Genomic DNA, 18,426 nt, shown 5'->3' with positions numbered 1-18,426 from the left:
AAGACACCTGAGGCCGTAAGATTCTGAACTTTTATTTTCTGGCATGAAAAGTACAAATAATTAAACAATTCCATGTAAAAGTCTGTTACCGCGGCCAGGCCTGTAATCCCAGTAATAAATAGTCTAAATGCAACACAAAGTGTTCTTGTTGGGTTTGTGTGTTTTTTTTTTTTACAGTTCTTTATCACCTCCAACATGGACTCTCTCCTGATTTGAAACCTTCTGAATAAATAACAGGATGAAAGGAGGGTTGGAGGGGCTGAGCCCCCACCCCACAGGCCCTGCCCTTGCCCCCCAGGGACGTGGAAGACCCCAGGCCCCCTCTTCTGGGGTGAGGGGCTGGCCTCCAGGGAGGGGCCTGGCTGGCTGGGCTGAGTTCTGTGGTTTAGAAAAAGAAGTCCCCTCCCAGTCTTGGGGATGGCAGGGGCCTAGGCCTCAGTTGGGGGGTGGGTGTGGGGAGGTGCCCCTCTCCAGAGCCCAGCCCCCCCAGGGTGGGGGACAAACCCAGCCCTTATTGCTCACAGACGCCTCCCGCACGCTGCCCACGTGTGCACACGTGTCCTGCGTTTGGAGGGCGGAGGGGAGAAGGCCCCCAGGAACAGCAGAGGGAGAGGGGTGGACCCGCTGGGGGGCCTGCCCTGCTGGAGGGGAATGGGGAAGTCAAGGAGGACTTAAAAACCACAAGAATAAATAGGTTCATGTATCAAGAACAAGCTAGGGTTTTCACCAGCTAAATAGGACTGAAAAAATTCTCAAGACGAGCAAAAATAATCCCACTGAATACCCCGGACGTCGCTGGCCACGGGGACTGTCCCCGCAGAGCACACGCCCCCCCGGGCGCCGCTCAGCTACCATTACTGTTATTAATAATTATTATTACTTTAATGATTCCACTTCCTCTTTTATAAATAAATTAGGCATAACCACGTCTCGGCAAAACTTAAAAGAAACAAAGAGAACATCGTGGTCCCTTTAAACTTGCAAACTGGATGAAGGAACAGAAATACACACAAATGTCTTTACAGGGCAACAAGGAGAATAAATAGTTAACATAGCAATAAGTTAAAACTACAAGAAGCTAAATTCGGCAAAAAAGTACAAGAAAGTTAACTGGTGCCAGTTTATGTCTTTTTTTTTTTTTACCTTTTTTTAAATCTGTTTTTTTTCTCTTCCTTTTTTTGTTGCTTTTTTCTCTTCTGTTTGTGTTTTTTGTTGCTTTTTTTATTTTATTTTTTTCTTTTTGTTCCTTGCAGCAGAAGCTCCACAGACGTTTAATAAGAAACACCGGGAGGGGCGGGGAGAGAGAGCTGGGCAGTCAGATGGGGCCGAGGCCGGACACCAAACGCAGGGACGCCGAGGAGGGTAACTGAAGCTGAACTCGGGGTTTGCGATGCGGTTCTGACTGGGCCCTCTGTGGGGTTGGGGGATGTGGGGGGCTGTGAGGGCTCCCGAGGACTCCGGCCTTTGGCGTCTGTTGGAAATTTTTGTTTTGTTTTGTTTTTTTACAAAGAATGCAAACTAGGAGGATGGGAAGTCCAGACAGAAGCTGGGGCTGGGGCACAAGTTGGGGGCTGCAGCCACTTGCCCTCGATAATCTGGAAAGATGGAAAAACCCAACAAACTCAAATGGGGTGATGAGTGGACAGGTCAGGGGTGGGGGGAATGCGGGGCTGGGCCCCTGGGCCCTTCCACCCCGGGCCTGGCGGGGAGTGGCGGGGAGCTTGCTGCTGGGGAGGCTTTGGGTGGGGGAGACTCAGGACCTGGCCTCCCCCTGGGCCTCGTGGGCCATGGCCTCTGCCCAGGGAGGCACAGCCCCAGGGACAGGGGGTCCTTTGGCCTCAAGTGTTGGGGGGGCTGCCTCCAGCCCACTATGACGCCAAAAGTGGAACGAGGTATCATGTGTCTGGATGCATGGATTCTGTGTGTGCACGCCTGTCAGTGGGCGGCAGGGACTCCTGATGGGCTGGTGGGAGCTCTGCAGAGAATCCAGGGCAGGGGCGAGAGGGGCTGAGTGCCAGGAGGAGGGGTCGGGCCAGCCTAGCTAGACGGAGCAAACCGGGCTGGGTCTGGGCTTTGTGACCTCTTGCCTGGGCCTGAGGGATGCTATGAACATGTCTGTGTCCTGGTTGTTGTGTCTATGGTTCTCTGTGACTGGCCATCTAGATCTGTGTGTCCAAACGTATCTTGTCTCCATTTCCATGGGTCCACGTGGAAATGCTCACACAGTCACATGCGCGTGTCCACCTTTGTCCACGGCCACATTCGCCTGCGGCTACATTTACATAGCCCCATAACTTTGCCCTCCTGTGTTTGCCCATATATTTGTCTATGTGTTTGGCCAACGAATCCCTACATCGGGTCCAGGTGCATCTCTGGGTCTGCCAGAGTTGCTGTGTGTTCCTGTGGGGTGTATATCTGCGTGGCTGTGTTTCTCTGTGTGGCCCCCATGGGCCCTGAGCCCCCAAGCCGTGCTCCCTACCCCTGCCCCAGTTGGTAAACATAACCTGCCAAAATATTTTCTTTTTTTTTGTCTTTTTTTGTGTTTTTTTTTTTCAAGTTCAAGAATCCCCAGTAAAAATTCTCGAGGTCTTTTTTTCCCTTTTTACAAAAATAGAGTTTTTCTTCCCCTCCCACCCCCCCTTTTTTTTCATCTTGTTTCTGTTTCCAGCCCCTCTCACTGCTCCTCACACTTCACACCAAGGGGCTCCAGGCCAGGGGTGCCCACACCCCTCCTCACATTTTGCTTTTTTGGGGATTTTTAAACCTGTTCCCCCCTCCCCTCAGGCTCACCTAGGTGTTGGGGAGGCCTGGGCAAGGGGGCCTGGGGGGCACAGCTAGTGCCCCCCAAAGCCATCCCAGGGAGGGTGGTTGAAGGTGGGATGGGGGCACATCTCTGCTTTCTTTTTAGCCGAAAAAAGAAACAAAACCGTCACCATGGACAAAACCAAGAGGAGAGAGTGGATGGCCCAGCCTGGAGTGGGGGCAGGAGGATGGGGTGGGGGACCCCCAGGCACCCCCCATTCCTGGCAGACTCTCCCACCCCGAGTGCTCACCCTGTGGCTTCCGCACGTGGCTCACCCTGGTGCCATCCGTGGTCTGCCTGCGCTGTCTCTCTCCGGCCCCTTCTCTCTCTCTCTCTCTCTCTCTCTCTCTGTCTGCTGCCCAGGAGGGTGGGGAGGGCGGCGGCGGCGGCTCAGGCCTTGTGCTGTTTGCTGGTCTTGAAGGACACCTGCAGCACGCGCTCGCCCAGGCGGTAGCCGTTGAGGCTGGCGATGGCCATGGCGGCCTCATCGTAGTTGGTCATGGTGACGAAGCCGAAGCCCTTGCACTTGTTGGTGGTGAAGTCGCGGATGACCTTAACATTGGTGACTGCACCAAAGGGCCCAAACAGCTGCCACAGCACGCTCTCGTCCGCCTCTGGCGACAGGTTGTACACGAAGATGCACCAGCCAGCACCCGCCGCGCCCCCCGACAGGCCCACGCCCGCGAGGCCGCTCATGCCATCGATGGCGATGGGCGAGAACCTGGCGATGAGCGACAGGGGACTACTTTGGGGGTCACGCGGGCTCTGCCCTGACCCCCAGCATGCGCCCGACCCTACTGTGGCCCCTGGCCCCACAGGGGCTGTGACCTTGGGACTGCATGAGCCCTGCGCTGTCCTGACCCTGCCACGGTCCCGGACCTCCATCCACTCCGACCTGCTCTGAGTCACCAGCCCCCAATCTCCATCCTGACCTGACCTCTTGCCCTCCCTGGACATTTGGTCCTTATTCAGTGATCCTGCCCAGAACCTGATCTCCACCCTGACCCAGGACCTTTGACCCTGGCAGGTCCTTGTTTCTGTTGACGCTGACCCCTTCCCCACCCCTGGCCACCATCCCTCCCTTGACACATCCTCCCATCCGACTGCTCCCCTCCCCCACTGACCCCTCCCTGCCTCTGCCCTCCACAGTGCTGCCCCATCTGCCCCACTGGCCACCCTGCCACCCCCACAGCTGGAGACCCACCCGGAAGGGCAGCACTGGGAGCCAGGATGTGCATGTAGCCATCTAAACGACACCCTCCCCTGGGTCTCAGGGCAGCCTGATGTGACCCATAAAGTGGCCACCACCTCCCCCTGCCCCTCTCTGGCCTTTTCCTGTTCAGACTGTATACCCATGATTGGCTCCATCTTCCCTGGAAGGTTTTGTTCCCCAAGTCACCCAGAATAGCTCCTAGCCCTCAGCAGGCATTTGGGACGGGTTTGTTGACTGAATGAATGAAAGTACTGAATTGGCTTCATCCATATTCCTCACTAGCTCCCTACCTTCCAAAGGCTCCGCTCAACTTGGGGGACCCCCGGGTCTGACCCAGTCCATTTGGCCACTTGGGACTAACTGCTTGCTCCCTCTGCCCGGCCTTTGCACAGGCCGTGCTCACTGCCAGACACTCCTCTTCCTCTGTTGCTGTGGACAGGCTGGAGGTCTCCGCTGGGTCCCCATCACTCCTTCTCCTGCCCTGTTCACAGCCCTGATCGCTGCTCACCTATCTGTGTCCCTCCCCACTAGACTGAGATGATTGCTAACAGTGACAATAATCATAGGGGTGGCTGCCTGTCACGGAGTGCTCCCTATGTGCCAAGAAGGCTCAATATGATCTCCACAAGGGGCCGAGTCTGGCTGGGCCATGTTGGGTCCCCAGCCCCAAGCCCAGCACCTGGCGCTCAGGGTGCAGTAAACATGGGGCTCTTCGGTGGGTAGGGACATGGACCACGTCTCGGAGCCCCAAGGCCTCTCCCCAGCTGTGGGGTGGAAGAGGGCATTCTGTGGCCCTCAGCAAAGGAATAAAGTGGCGTGTGCAACTCAGACTTAACATGGGAACCGGGGCCATGGCTGTGGCTTGGGGAACACCGCCTGCCTTTCATGGGGATAGAGAGGACCTCAGTCAGGCCCCCCAGGGACCAAATTCCAAACTAGCCCCTGCTACACATTTACTAAGTTCCCCAGTTCCCAAATTTCTTAATGGACACACTACCCCTAGACAGGGCAAACATGGCTAAGCTGGCAGTTCTGGGGATGAGGCTGGGTAGGGGGTCCATCAGGGAAAGGTTCCAAGGAGGATAGAGGGGACGGGGGCAGCGAGGTGGGGGCACTGTTACCTCTTGACTCCATAGGCCATGTTGAGCAAATTGTCCAGCCTGCGGAGGAAGAAGGGGTGGTCAGCGGTGGCCTCCGGTACACCCCTGGCTGTGACGCCTGCCGGCCAGCCTGCCTGCCCTCCCCACCCCCACCCAGCCAGCCAGCAGCGCCTGCCCTGCCCCCACCCGCCTGGACACCGCCTGGCACGGAACCGCAGTCACTCGGGCACCGCCTCTTGCCTGTCCTGCTGCTGCCCAGCCTGCCTGGCCCCACTTGCCCGGACCCCACCCTGCAGGGCTCTGGTTCCCCAAAAGGGAAGCTTAGTGTCTCTTCTTCGCAGTGCTGGAGCCGGGCAGGTGACAGCACCGCTCTGCACCTCAGGGTCCCCATCTGCGAAACGGGGACAAGGCAAGCTCTGTGCAGAATAAAATAAGTGTGCCTGGCATGCAGGAGGCACTAATGACATGTAGGTGAGCAGACAGAGACAGGCAGCTGGAGCCACATGCCCGAGAGAGAGGGGCAGAGTCAGAGCTGGACTCCAATCAGCTGACTCTAAAACTGCGCACATCAGCTGACTCTAAAACTGCGCACATCGAGTGCCTGCTGTGTACGAGAGCCTGGCCTCAGCACCTAAAAGCTTCACACGTTTCTCCTTCGCTGCCCTCAGTGGCCCTGGCGTGTGGGCACCAGCTCCATGTCCCGCTGCCCTGCAGGAATGGGATGCAGGGAGGGGGGCTGCAAGCTCTGGATCCTGCCCTGGGGGTCTGGGTGGCAGGGGCTCACCGGAAGCGCTGCGTCTGGTGGTGCAGGGGGCCTGCGTAGCGCCGGGCAGACGACTGGTAGAGGTGAGTGAGCAGGGCCTGCCCTGTCTTCTGACTTGGGTTGTTGGCGAACTTGACTGTGATGGGCTCGGCCGCGCCCAGCGGCTTCTGCCCGTTCAGTCCCTTAATGGCCTCCTCGGCCTCAATCCTCTTGTCGAAGCGGATGAATCCCACACCCCGAGAAACACCTGCCCAGGAGTGAGGACGTCAGGAAGACCCTGCCCCCTCCTGTGCGGCCCCCTCCCCTTACCCGCCCCTTGCCCTGCAGTTCCTGGTCTCCATTTGGTCCCTCAGGACATTTGCCCAGCATGCCCCAGATCATCGGGAACCCTCCCTGCAGCCTGACCTGTGACCTGGTCCACCAGGATGCGAGAGGTGATAATGCGGCCATACTGAGAGAAGAGCTGCTCCATTTCTTTCTGGCTCATGGTCTTGGGTAGCCCACTGACGTACAGGTTGGCATCCCGGATGGATGCAGAACTGGGTCTGGCATAAGACACCTGCGGGAGGGGCAGCCAGGTGGACAGCACTGAGGGGAAGACCCATTTCGCAGATGGGGAGAGTGAGGCCACCTCCAAACCACCGCTGAGGTGCAGAAATGCCTCTGTTTCTGGAGTAGTTACCATGGGTGGGCTTGGCCAGGGCTTGGGGGAGGGAACATGGCTGTGGCCAAGGACATGGCCCGGCCTGTGCAGACTGGGTGTGGGCGGTGAGGGGTGGGACCTGTCACCGGAGGTGGTCAATGGAGCTGCGGCCCCACGTCTCCGAGGACCCTGAGTCCTGGCTCCTGCGGTCCTGCTGAGCATCCCATCACTGGTGCTCCCCACTTCCTTGGAGAGTGAGCCTGGGATGCTGGCCCCTTCTCTTCCTGACTACACTTTTGGCTCCTCAGGGAAGCTGACGTCTGTAGCCACCAGCTTAATGCTGATGACTCCCAAATGTCTGTTCCCAGCATGGAGCTGGCCCCGATCTGCACCCCTACACAACACCTGCCTCCAGAAGTTCTGCAAGGGGGTCTCCTGGCGGAACCACACTCAGTACGGCCACATGTGGCTCCTGACCGCCCCCAACTTGCCCCAGTTCAGTGATGGCAGCTGTCCCCAGCCTTGCCAACTTGATGCCTCCCGGCCTTTTATACCTACATCCAACCCACCATCAACCCTGTCTGCTCCTCCTTCCTCATCATCTGAAATCCACACACCTCTCCCAATTTCCACGGCCCTAACCTGGCCCAGCCTTCACCATTACTTCCCACCCCCACTAGGGCAGCTGCCCCACCTGGTTCCCCCACTCCCATCCTCACTCCCAGGCTGTTCCCTCCACCACAACCTGAGGGCGCCTGTGAGCATCTGGGGCAGGTCACCTCCCTCTGCTCAGAACCCTCTGTGGCTCTCACCTTCTTCAGAGCTAAAGTCCTTTGTGTTCCCCAAACACACCAGGCATGTTTCAGCCTCAGGGCCTTTGCACTGGCTAGTCCCTCTGCCTGGAACCCTCTTCCTCACCTTTCTTCTCCCAGTCTCCATTGAAATGTCCTCCCTACTCTTTCCCATATGAAATCCTCCACCCCTACCCCCCTTAAGCACTTTCCCAAAACACTTCTTCCCATTGTGAGTTAGACACGTTTTCAGAGGATCATTCGATTCATGTCATTCATTATGGCCCAGCCCAACAATGAAACTCTCTGCAGCTGTTTAAAAAATGGTGGACATGTATATTTATTTCCCTGAAACAGTGGTGAGTATTGTAAAGTGGGGAAAAGAAAAGTCCATTTACAGAGCGGCGAGCGTTGTGTGACCCCATCTCATTGTGTGTTTATCAATGTCCTGGAAACATGGGCTGGAGGGCCCACCCCCAGGGGCTGACAGGGTGCCGAGGGCTGGTGGGGGGCAGGGAGGTTGTAAGCTTCTCTCCCCTCTTATGTCTGCTCTGTCTTCTATTTCTTCTAAATTAACCGCTGGGTAGATGGGGTCATTGTCAAGGGTGTGCCTTCTGTTTGGGGTGGTGAGTTGGGAGGGGGTGATGGTGCTCATGGCACAGGGATAGGATTCTATTTAATGCAGTTGTGCACATCTGAGGTCCTCCAGGAAAAAGAAAGATGATCAGTGGCTCTTATTTCTATAATAGTAATTAAAATTAACGGCCATGTATTTGACAGTTTCCACTCTCCACTGTGGGGCTGTGAGTTTTTAGGGGTGAGGACTCGTCAGGGGATTAGAGTTGGGGAAAGGGAGGGCTGAGCTCCTGGATGGGTGGGGGGGGCCAGGGGTCATCTGAAGCACAGAGTAGGTTTTCAGGGGTCTTTCCTGTGTTTCCAGGATGCCATCTGCTGGGGCGCCCAAGGGCTGAGACTGATCACACAACATGCCACCCAGACAGACACACATGCACATACACACCCACGCTGTGCCACCCCTGCAGAGCCCTGGTAACTCCAGCAGAAGAGGGTGACAGAAGCTGGCCACCACATTCACGGTGACTCTGAGGGTCCTGGGTAATCACAGTCAGAGCTGCAGAATTGCAAGCCCTCAGGTCGCACACATTCCACCCTGAACGGGGAGACACACCCACACAACTGCACTGTGACACACAAACACCCAGTCACAGCCAGACATACCCACACAGCCCCACCAGGTCACTGCCAGAGCTGCAATGTGTCACGAAGCACGTGTCAGATAAGCAGCATATCCCACAGATACCTAGTGACACACCCGAAGTCTGTTAACAGCCAGGTCCATGATGACAGCCACTCATACGGCCAGGGTGTTCCACAAACACCGTACCTTACAGTCAGGGCGCGCGTGCGCGCGCGCACACACACACACACACACACACACGCTCATCACATCACGTGGATACAGTGGCTCTGGGTCTTACGTACACTTTATCACGTGACCCCCCATACTTCTCAGTATAGTTGTCCAAGGAGGGACGTACCCAGTCACAACCTCATTTCCCCTCACATGAGGGAGGGGAAGAGATTCCTGTACCTCTGTTCCCATGGAGAACTGGGGGCCAGATGGGTACCCCCAGCCCAGCCTCCCCCGGGGCTCAGATTTGTGGGCAACAGATTTGAGGGGCGGAGCCCAGACACTCCCAGGCCGACCTAGAGAGGGGGTTTCCATGGCGATACTCCCCAGGGACTCTGGGCTCACAGGGTCCCAGCTGCAGCTGCTGAAAGGGGAGGGGCCCAGAGGGACCCACCCCCTAATCCCGCCCTCCCAGGCCCTAATTAGGCTCCAGATGGCAGATGGGCCTCGCCCCTCCCCCACTTCCATGACAAAGGCAGGGAGGGGGCTGCCCATCAGACCCTGGTCACTCTCTCTCACTGCCGTGGGGTGATCACCTCCTTGAGTCCTGAGGATGTGGGGCTGAAAGCCTCCCCACTGGCAAGTAAGGAACCTTGTCAGAGGGTCAGAGAGGCAGAGCCATTGGCCCCGGAGGCCCAGCCAGAAGGCCTTGGGGGAATTTGGACCACTCTGGGGATGAGCCATGGGGAAGGACGGGCAGCAGTGGGGGGAAGGGATGGGTGGGAGGACGGGAAGCTGTGGGGGGTTGGGCGACAGGGAAGGAGGCAGTCCACGTGGGAAGTAATAAAGGAGAAGTAAGGACGGTTGGGGACCGGCAGCAGTGGGGAATGAGGCCACTGACCTTGATGGTCTTCGTCTGCAGTTTGAGGCCGTTGAGGGTGTTGATGGCTTTGTCTGCGTCGTTCGGGTCAGAGTAGTTCACAAACCCATAGCCCAGGCTCTGCCCTGCGGGCAGGGTCAGGATGATGGCTTCCTGGAACCTGCCCCTGTCCTCCCAGACCCAGGCCTGAGAGGCTGACTGCCCCCCTCAAGGTTATGGGAACCAAGGTCCCATCCTTACCCATTGCCCCAGAGTACTACCCCGTCCCCAGGACCCCTCAGATCTCCTTGCCCCCTACACTCGAGACACACCCTCTAGGGTCACAACTGCCTCCCTGTGGCACCTCAGATCCCCCACGGTCCTACCTGCCCCCACCACACCTGTGCTCCTGAGGCTACCAGCTTTGTGCCCCTGCGCCCCCACCTGCCAGCAGCCACACCTGTGATCTTGTCCCGAACCAACTTGCAGGACTCGATGTCACCAATGCTGCCGAAGAGGCTCTTGAACTCGTCCTGGGTCATGTTCTGGGGCAGGTAGTTGACGATGAGGTTAGTCTTGCTGTCGTCAGTGGCTCCGTTTGTACCAAGGAGTGGCCCGTTGGGCAGGGTCGGGCCGGCCGGGCCCCCCGCCACCTGAGACTCCATGGCCCCGAGTATCTGCTGGAGACAACAGGCCGCACCCACTCACGGTCCCATCCGCACACCAGGGGCCCGCAGGAATGCGGAGGGGCTCAGAGGGATTGGTTGTGTCTGACATGGGCTTGAACATGGAGAGGGTACAATGTATTGTTCTAATAATCCCTTCCACTCTTTGAGCATTAGGCAAAGCACTTTACTGTGACAAGTTCCATATATAAACCCCAGAGATGCCTGTTGCATATACAGTTGACTCTTGAACAACGCATGTACCAACTCCCCATGCAGTCAAAAATCCATGTGTCTCTCTCCGAAAAACTTACTAATAGCTTACTATTGCCAGGAAATCTTACCAATATTCTAAAGAGTTGACTAACACATATATTATATTGCATGTTATATATATTATATACCATATTTTTACAATAAGGCTAGAAAATGTGTTTTCAAATTGTCGTAAATCTTCAAAATGTTTACAACATATTTATTGAAAAAAAATCCATGTATAAATAAATGGACTCAGACAGTTCAAACATGTTGTTCAAGGGTCAACTGTATGTTTGCCTCTTTTTCTAAAACCAATCTGTGCATTTTCAGGGTAATAAAATAAAGACTTTGTCTTCAGAATAAGAAATATAACATTTTTATTCACTTTGAAGCCTTCATAAACCCCTCCTGGACCATATACTCCCCTCTTCCCACCAAAGATAATTCCTACCCCAAATGAGCTAGTATTTCTTTAGCTTATGCATAATTTTCCCACTGGGCATTTACCCCCCATTTTTCCACTGAGCATTTGGGTTTTTAATGTATAGAACACCTGTAAATAATGACAGCTTTATTTCTTTATCTTCAATCTATACCTGTTTATTTTTCTTGTCTTATTGCAAGGGCTACAGTGTGATAGTGGCATCTTCATTCCTAACATTAAAGGAAATGTTTTAAACATTACACAGCTACATATGATCTTTGCTATAGTTTTTCTTCTTTTTGTAGAGGGCCTTTATCAGACTAAAAATGTTTAATTTTATACCTAATATCTTAACAAGACTTTTTAAAGAATGAATGTTGAATTTTATTGAATGTTTTATCTTACATCTATTTTTTTCTAATTGAGTTGCAATTGTCATATAATATTACAATAGTTTGGTGTACAACATAATGATTCGATATTGGTACATTGCAAAATGATCTGCAGAAGTCATCTGGTTAACATGGATCACCATACATAGTTATAATTTTTTTCTTATGATGAGAACTTAAAAAATCTATTCTCTTAGAAAATTCCAAATATATTCTATAGTTATTTTACATGTAAGGCCACGTAGAGAACTTTAAAGCTACATTCAGGCTCAGGAGCAGGAAATAGCTCTGGGATTGATTGGTATTGTTGTCATGGGCATGGGAACGTTAAGTAGCCAGCACTTCTTTAGGTCTTCCTTATGGTTGGCAAATAGACTGCCCTCACCTGAAAACTCAAATCAGTTGGTAGGGTCTTTCTAGAGGGATGAATTAAGGATTTGAAGCCATATTGAGTTTCAGCAGAAAAAAAACACTGATTGATTAGCCATGTCTGTTGTGGCCACAGAATTGAAGTCAGGAGGTACACATCATCTCAGTGATTCCTGACCCTAAATACAATACCATACTTGTTCCCAAATTTGGGCAATACTGTGCACAGTGCAATGTTTCTTTTTCTCTTCCAAATAACCCTGAAAAGAGGAGGGTTTTATTCTCCCTACTTGACAGATGCTCCCCAGACTCCTATGTTGAGTCTCTGATCCCCAAGTGTGACGGTATTAGGAGATGGGGACCTAATTAGGTCATGAGGGTAGAGCCCTCATGAATAGGATTCATGTCCTCACAAAGACAAGAAAGAGATGATCTCTCTCTCCACCATTTAAACATGCAGCAAAAAGATAAGAAATCCTGGCTGCCTGCAAACCAGGAAATGGGTTCTCACCAGCAATCAAATCAGTGGGCACCTTGATTTTGGACTTCCCAGCCCCCAGAACGATGAGAAATAAGTGCCCGTTGTTTAAGCCACACGTTGATGGTATTTTGTTATAGCAGCCTGAGCTAAGGCAACAGACGAGGAAAGTGAAGTTCAGAGGCGTTTGAAAAATTACCAAAGACAATGCAGCCTGTGAAACAGGGATTTGCACAAGAGCTTTTCTGATCCAGAGTCAGTATTTCCAACTTCCACTGCCATCCAAGATGCCTGCCAGCTCTAACATTTTCCAGCTGTGTGTCCTCAGGTATGCTACTTAACCTTTTTGTGCCTCTGCTCCAGTTTGCTGCCAACTCCAAATTACTGGCAGAGTGGCCCTGGGGAAGGATCTAAAGCCATGCGTGGGTGCAGCTGAAAAGCATTCTGGGATCAGTTAGCCACGTCTGCCATGCGCACAATCATGGAAAGTGGAAGCAGGCTTGTCATGTTCGCCATCAAGTCATGTTACTACTAACTGTCCCACTCCATTGACATCTATGTGCCAGGCATTGTGCGAAGCACTTCAAGGTGTCATTTCACTCATTTCTACCAACGATCTTTAAAGACAGCAACACATGCACCATTTCATAAATGAGAAAAGTGAGCTCAGAGATGGTGGGTGATCTAAATGAAGAACTTGATTTTAAACCTGGATATGTTGATGTCAGAGCTGATTTTAATGATTGGCCATTAATGGGGGCAGCTCTGCCACGTTACAGCTGTGTGCCCTTAGGGATGACCTTAGCTCTTAGGGCCTCTGCTTCCTTTCTATTCATTCTTATTAAAAAGAATGGAACAGAGGGTCAATTCCTTTGCATCTCCAGTTGGCTGAGTGGCCATTTGGGGAGCTGCCAGGAGGGTTATTCTGAAGCCACATCCAGGCTGAGCAGGAACATGCACTGGATTGGTTAGTGATGACTGCCTCAGACATGGGCAGTAAAACAGCAATGCACACTCCCCAGCTCTGCATCCAGTTGGTAATACTAATACTTTACTAATAACATGGTGTGTGAAGGGCCTGCTATGTGCCAGACAAAATTCTTTATGTGAAAATTTCCAGGCAATTCTCTCAACGTTGAGCAGTATGGGACTCTTTTCTCCAATGAACAGATGAAGAAACAGTCTCAGTGAAGGGGTAGGGATTTGCATAAGGACAGCATGCAGATGGTGGACCAAGAATTCATATCCAGGGTTTGAACATCAGAGTCCACTTCCTAATGAAAAGGCCAGAAACAGTCAAAAATAATAACAGTAAAGTGAAGCTGAGCACCTACCATACTCCAAGCCTTGAGCATCACTACATTATAATCCATTCTGTGGGCTGAGTCTGCTCATCCAATTTAAATATTTACTGGGTGTCACCATGTAACAGCTGCGGGCTCCACCCTCCACACCATATATCCTAAGACATTCATATTAACTCTCTGTGCCTGTAAAGACAGAGCACAGAGGTCCCCCACATATGGAGATGCATCCTGAATTCCCTTCTGGGCTAACTGAGCTAGAGCTCTGTGATTGGCTGATAATGTCTGCTATGGGAGCCCCCAAAGCCATCAGCAGTACACAAGCAACGGTTTCAGGACACGAGATTCCAGCTTTGGGACCCCACACTATGTGCTGGGCACTGAGCACGCACAAAGTTTTCATTGACTCCCCACAACAACACTGAAAGCTGGAAATCATCTCTATTTCTCAGGGAAACAGGGTCAAGGGTGACTTGCCCACCTGTGACTTGCCCAAGGTGACCAGGGGCAGGTAGTGGAGTCAGGGTTTGACTCCCGATCTTACTACCCCAGCGCCTGCAGGGTTACCGGCTTCCCCCCACCGCCCCCATCCCCCCTAAATTCTGCCCTCAACTGGGAAGGTGTTAAAATAAAGGCAATTGGGAACTCCTCCCTGGCTGGGATCTGGAGGCCCAGCCTATGATCTCCCCACCGTCCCATCACCCTCCCATCTGTGCCGGAGCTTAGCGGGATCAGTGTCGCGTTTCCTCCGCGGCTCAGCCGGCTGAGCTGCTAATGGGGATCGGACTGGTGGAGGCCACACCAGCCCCACCCAAACCCGCAGCAAACACATGGCCTGGGATGACTCGGGGATCATAGGGACCTTACAGGGATGTCGTAGGACAGGAATGGAAGCCTAAAACCAGAGGGGAAGAGGGCAAATTGGGGATGGAGAGGCAGAGCCTGACTGGGAGCAGTGGAACCTTCTATCCCACCCTCGCCAGATCTTCCTCTGGGTCTCTCCCTTGTTCACTTCACTCTTCTTTTACTCGCTGTCCTTCTGTCCTCTCCCCTCCGAGCCCTTGTCTGTCTCTCCCTCCTGTCTCTCCCTCCTTCTCCAACTCATTTTCCACCATTGCACATCTGACATGGATTTTGCAGTGAACACACCTGTGCTCACTTGCTGTGTAGACCCTCCTACATCTCGGCCCCCAGCTGTGCCCCCTGGCCTCAGTCACAGTGACGGATGCCTGGATGCTGGCGACAACCGGGCATTGAGTGGCTATGCACGGTAAGGTTGGGCCACCACGTAGTGCTAACTAATCCTCCCTCTTTGGGGCCCTTCTTCCTGCCTGCAGAGCCCTATCTCAGTTTTCCTCCTCATTCCTCTCAACCTGCCTCCATGGTGGGGCTCTGCCTGAGTGCCCTGCGTTGGAGGGCCCAGGCCTTTGAGGGCTTCAAGGCTCCTGTGTGACCTCTGACCACACCCTTTTTGCCCCTTTGTGCATCAATTTCCCTTTTTGAAATGAGGAAACGGATCCGAAAAGTGGGTACTGGACTGTCGCAGGGGTTTTAAGGGTTCTTAGGAGGCCACGCTGACGTTCCTGGACCTCGGTGAGCAACGCGAGGCCCAGAGAGGGGAGGGAGCTGGTCTGAGGTCACACAGCAAGGGAAGTATGGCCTCTGGGGCCTCATTTTTCAGAGCCAGGTGAGCGGGTCCCAGGGTCCAGGAGGGGAGAGGCCCAGGCACAGAGGGAGTGTTGGGCATCCCCCCAGCCACACAGCTGGCCACGACTAGAAAAAGAGGCCCAGAGAGAGACAGCGTACAGAGACACACACAAAGAGACTGGAGAGACAGCAGGAACGGAAAAAGGAGGCCCGGGCGACGGAACCAGACAAAGGACGCGCGGCGGCGCGGGGAGCGGAGTCGCGCCGCGGGGGCGGGGGTGGAGCCAGGGTGGGGCTAGAACTGGCCAGCCCCGCCCCCGGGACACGCCCGAGCTGCCGAGTGGAAATCCGAGGGCTCGGGCGAGGCCGGCCCCGGGGCCCTAGGGGCGGAGCCTAGATGGGCGGGGTGGGGCGTGGTTATGCAGGGCGTGGCAGGGCGTGGCAGGGCGCTCGGGAGCTGACCAGCTCGGTGGCTGCTGAAAGCACCCGGAGCCGGGCTAGTGGTGCGGGCGGGCAACCTCAAGGTCACCCCGAGGCCCAGAGCCCTAGCGGGGTGGGGCGCTTGGACCTGGCGTAGCGGGCCTGCCTGAGCCCCTTACCCCATCCCCTGGGGGGCGCGGGCCCAGGAGCTAGGAAGCCCCCCCGCAGGCCCTCCCCTCCCCTCCCCCTCACCGAAGCCTGAGGCGCCCGCGCGAGGCTACGGCCCGCGAAGAAGCGCCGAGAAACAAAGGGACTAGGAGGCAGCGGCGGCGGGCCCGCGGGGCCTCCGGGCGCGCCCCCTCCTCTCCCCTCCCCGCTTGCCGCAAGGTCGACGGACTCGAGGACAAGAAGCCCAGCTCCCGGGCGCGGCTGAGGCCCGAGGAGCACGATCCAACGCCACCCACTTTCCCGGGGTTCACGGGGACGCCTTGCCGCCTTGACCTGGCCCAGCACCAGTGATTGGGGCCCTGTGTTTGCCTGGGCGGCCTGCGGGGTCCGGGCCTGGATGCAGGAGGCATCCTCCTCCGCCGCGGCCCCTCCCCCATCAGGCCTGCTGGAGGGGGGCAATCCCGCCCCCAGGACGCCAGAGGACGCCCCCCGAATTGCACCTCGGCTCCCTAAGGCCTCCCAGGCCAATCTCTAAACACCCCCAGTACTCTGGGCGCGGCTCTGCCCACTGTTAGGCCCCGAGGCTCGGTCCTACCCCCCCCAATTCGGGCCTAGCTAGGCCTGGTCCTACCCCCCCCAAACCCTCCATCTCCTTGGAGCTTGCGCCTATACCCTCCCCATCAGGTTCCCTCTCAGCGACAAGGAAATACCTACAGTGACCATTCTTGTGTGCCCGGCGGGCGCGGTCCGTGTTGAGGGCGGCTCCGGGGGTCGTACACTCCTTGGGGGGCCCTCGATGCTCACGCCGGGGTCCTGCCTGGGCGGTCTCTGGCGCGGCCTCTGCGGAGGTGTCGGTGAAGGCAACTGTTCCCTCGAGGGCCGGCGACGGGCCCGAGCCCGGGGACGCGCGCGCGGATAACCGGGCCCCGGGGTGGCCTGCGGGCGGCAGGGCGTGGAAAGCGGGAGCGGGCACGAGATTGAGAACGCCCCTTGCGCGGCCCCGCAGGGCCCGGGGAAGTTGCGCCTCCCGACAGAGATCGCGGTGCTCTGCCTTTCGCCGCAGCTCCTCGGCCCAACCGGTCGAGCCCCGGGCCCTCAGTCCTCTCCCCTCGCCCGCCCTCCCACCCACCCTCCAGCCCGCGCTGCGCGCTCCGCGCTCTGGGCCGCGCTGCCGCCGCCCCCAGCCGTTTATAGCAGCAGCTGCCAGCGCCGGCGGCGCTTATTGGCTACGGCATCCAAGCCCCGCCTCCTCGCGGCGCCCGACGGCGCGGCAGGTGGAAGCTAGCGCGCTCTGGCTGGGACTCTGCACCCCGAGAAAACACTCCCTGGGTCTTGTATTGCCAAATTCGGGCCCTTTTGCCCCTCAGACCTTCTGCTTGCATTGACGCCCCTTCTTGGGTGGGCTTTATGCACGGAAGATAAGGAGGGTTCACTTCCTCTGTCCAGCACCGGGAACTGGAGGAGCGAAGATAGTGAGGAGGTATCGGTGGCCCAATTGTACACCTTCGGGCGGTGCTATCCACCGAGAGAACTGGAAAGGGACGAGGAACCAAGACTTCAATGGGCAAAGGCCTGGGTCTTCAGATTTGGAGGCACTAAGTGTAACCCCGCAAGACTAATGGAGGAAGGTGGAGACAGCTACGACCCTAGTCTGTCTGCAGAAAGCACAAAGACCCTGTGCATTTTGAATGGGCTAGGTTCAAAAGTTGGGTTCAAAAAGTGGGGTCTGGCACCCCACGGTGCAGGGGAACTCGGCTCTGTTCTGAAGGGAGTGAAAAGGTTTGAGGCTCAGGGTTCCACGTAAACTCCACTGGCAACCTGAGATCTTGAGAAACCACCTGGTCTCAGAATCCATAAACTTCGGAAGGTCGGGAGATCTGCCATATAAATGTCCTGGCTTTCCGGCTCATGATTGATCCGACTGGGGAAAACCTGGCCTTCGTCTAAGGAGGAAAGGGGTGGCGTAGCCTCCTTTGGTGCGTGGGCACCAGTGCACGTTTACGTCGGGGTAGCCATCAGGCTGGAAGAAGCATTCTCACTAGGGCGGTGGCGTCTTCGAGGGAAACTTCAGCACCACAGACAGCGGTACGACGGACCGATCGAGGGCGCTGTGAGGGGATAATGCGGGCCCTCTAACCCCGAGAGCTGCAGCCAGTACCCCATTCTTGTTCCTACACACACTTTTAGGCTCCAGACTGTCCGAGAGTGCCATCAAACTCAGCGAGGAGAACCTAGTTTGACCAATCAAGGACTGCCCTCGAGAGAACCAATTCCGGGAAGATGCCCTCAAGATTGAGCCAATGAGAGTCGCGCAGCAGAGCGCGCGGCTACACGGATGGAGCGAGCAGGCCAATCATAGTGACGCGCGCAATCTGGGCGGTGGCGATGCGGCTTCCCCGTGACGCCTCTTGGGTTTGCTGGGGCGACCTGGAGACCAACCCTAGTAACCCCGAGTGATGGCTTGTTCCCCACTTGGTGTTCCTCTCTGCTCCTGTCGGATCCAAAGCTGAGCCTAGCCAGAGAGGGGAGCTACTCCTGGGCCCGCAGCCCCGGCTGCGGTTTCCATGGAAACTGCTAGCTCCGGCTCTGCGGGGAAAGCCGCGGGACTGAGCCTTGTGTGAGGGGTGGGGTGACTCGCGGGAGTGGCCCCAGCGGCCGTCTTGTCCTTGCCGACACTTCTGTCCCAGGCTGGTTTAGCCCCAGGTCCTAAGCGTAAAATGAGGCCTAGCTGTGGCCCCTCCTCCACGAGCTGCTGAG

At 55.7% G+C, this 18,426-nt stretch overlaps 1 protein-coding gene across 3 annotated transcripts; it reads right to left on the bottom strand.

Moving 5' to 3' along the window:
• Positions 1-16: 16 nt before the first annotated feature.
• On the bottom strand, positions 17-16,776 carry ELAVL3 (ELAV like RNA binding protein 3). 3 transcript variants are annotated; one of them, XM_036883549.2, is made up of 7 exons: positions 16,384-16,776; positions 10,005-10,224; positions 9,587-9,690; positions 6,285-6,438; positions 5,901-6,126; positions 5,138-5,176; positions 17-3,545 (listed from the first exon to the last, which is right to left on the bottom strand). In XM_036883549.2, exons 1-7 carry the CDS (start codon positions 16,390-16,392, stop codon positions 3,194-3,196), a joined length of 1,104 nt encoding a protein of 367 aa, XP_036739444.1. In that variant the 5' UTR covers positions 16,393-16,776; the 3' UTR covers positions 17-3,193. The 3 variants fall into 3 exon arrangements, with proteins under 3 accessions (XP_036739444.1, XP_036739446.1, XP_036739445.1); XM_036883551.2 differs by having other exon boundaries at positions 17-3,524; XM_036883550.2 differs by having other exon boundaries at positions 10,005-10,221.
• Positions 16,777-18,426: the final 1,650 nt, after the last annotated feature.

The sequence above is a fragment of the Manis pentadactyla genome, chromosome 12 (assembly GCF_030020395.1).
Source record: "Manis pentadactyla isolate mManPen7 chromosome 12, mManPen7.hap1, whole genome shotgun sequence".
Classification (NCBI taxonomy): domain Eukaryota; kingdom Metazoa; phylum Chordata; class Mammalia; order Pholidota; family Manidae; genus Manis; species Manis pentadactyla.
The sequence above is the reverse complement of the archived record's forward strand: the minus strand, read 5'-3'. Positions and strand labels throughout refer to the sequence as shown.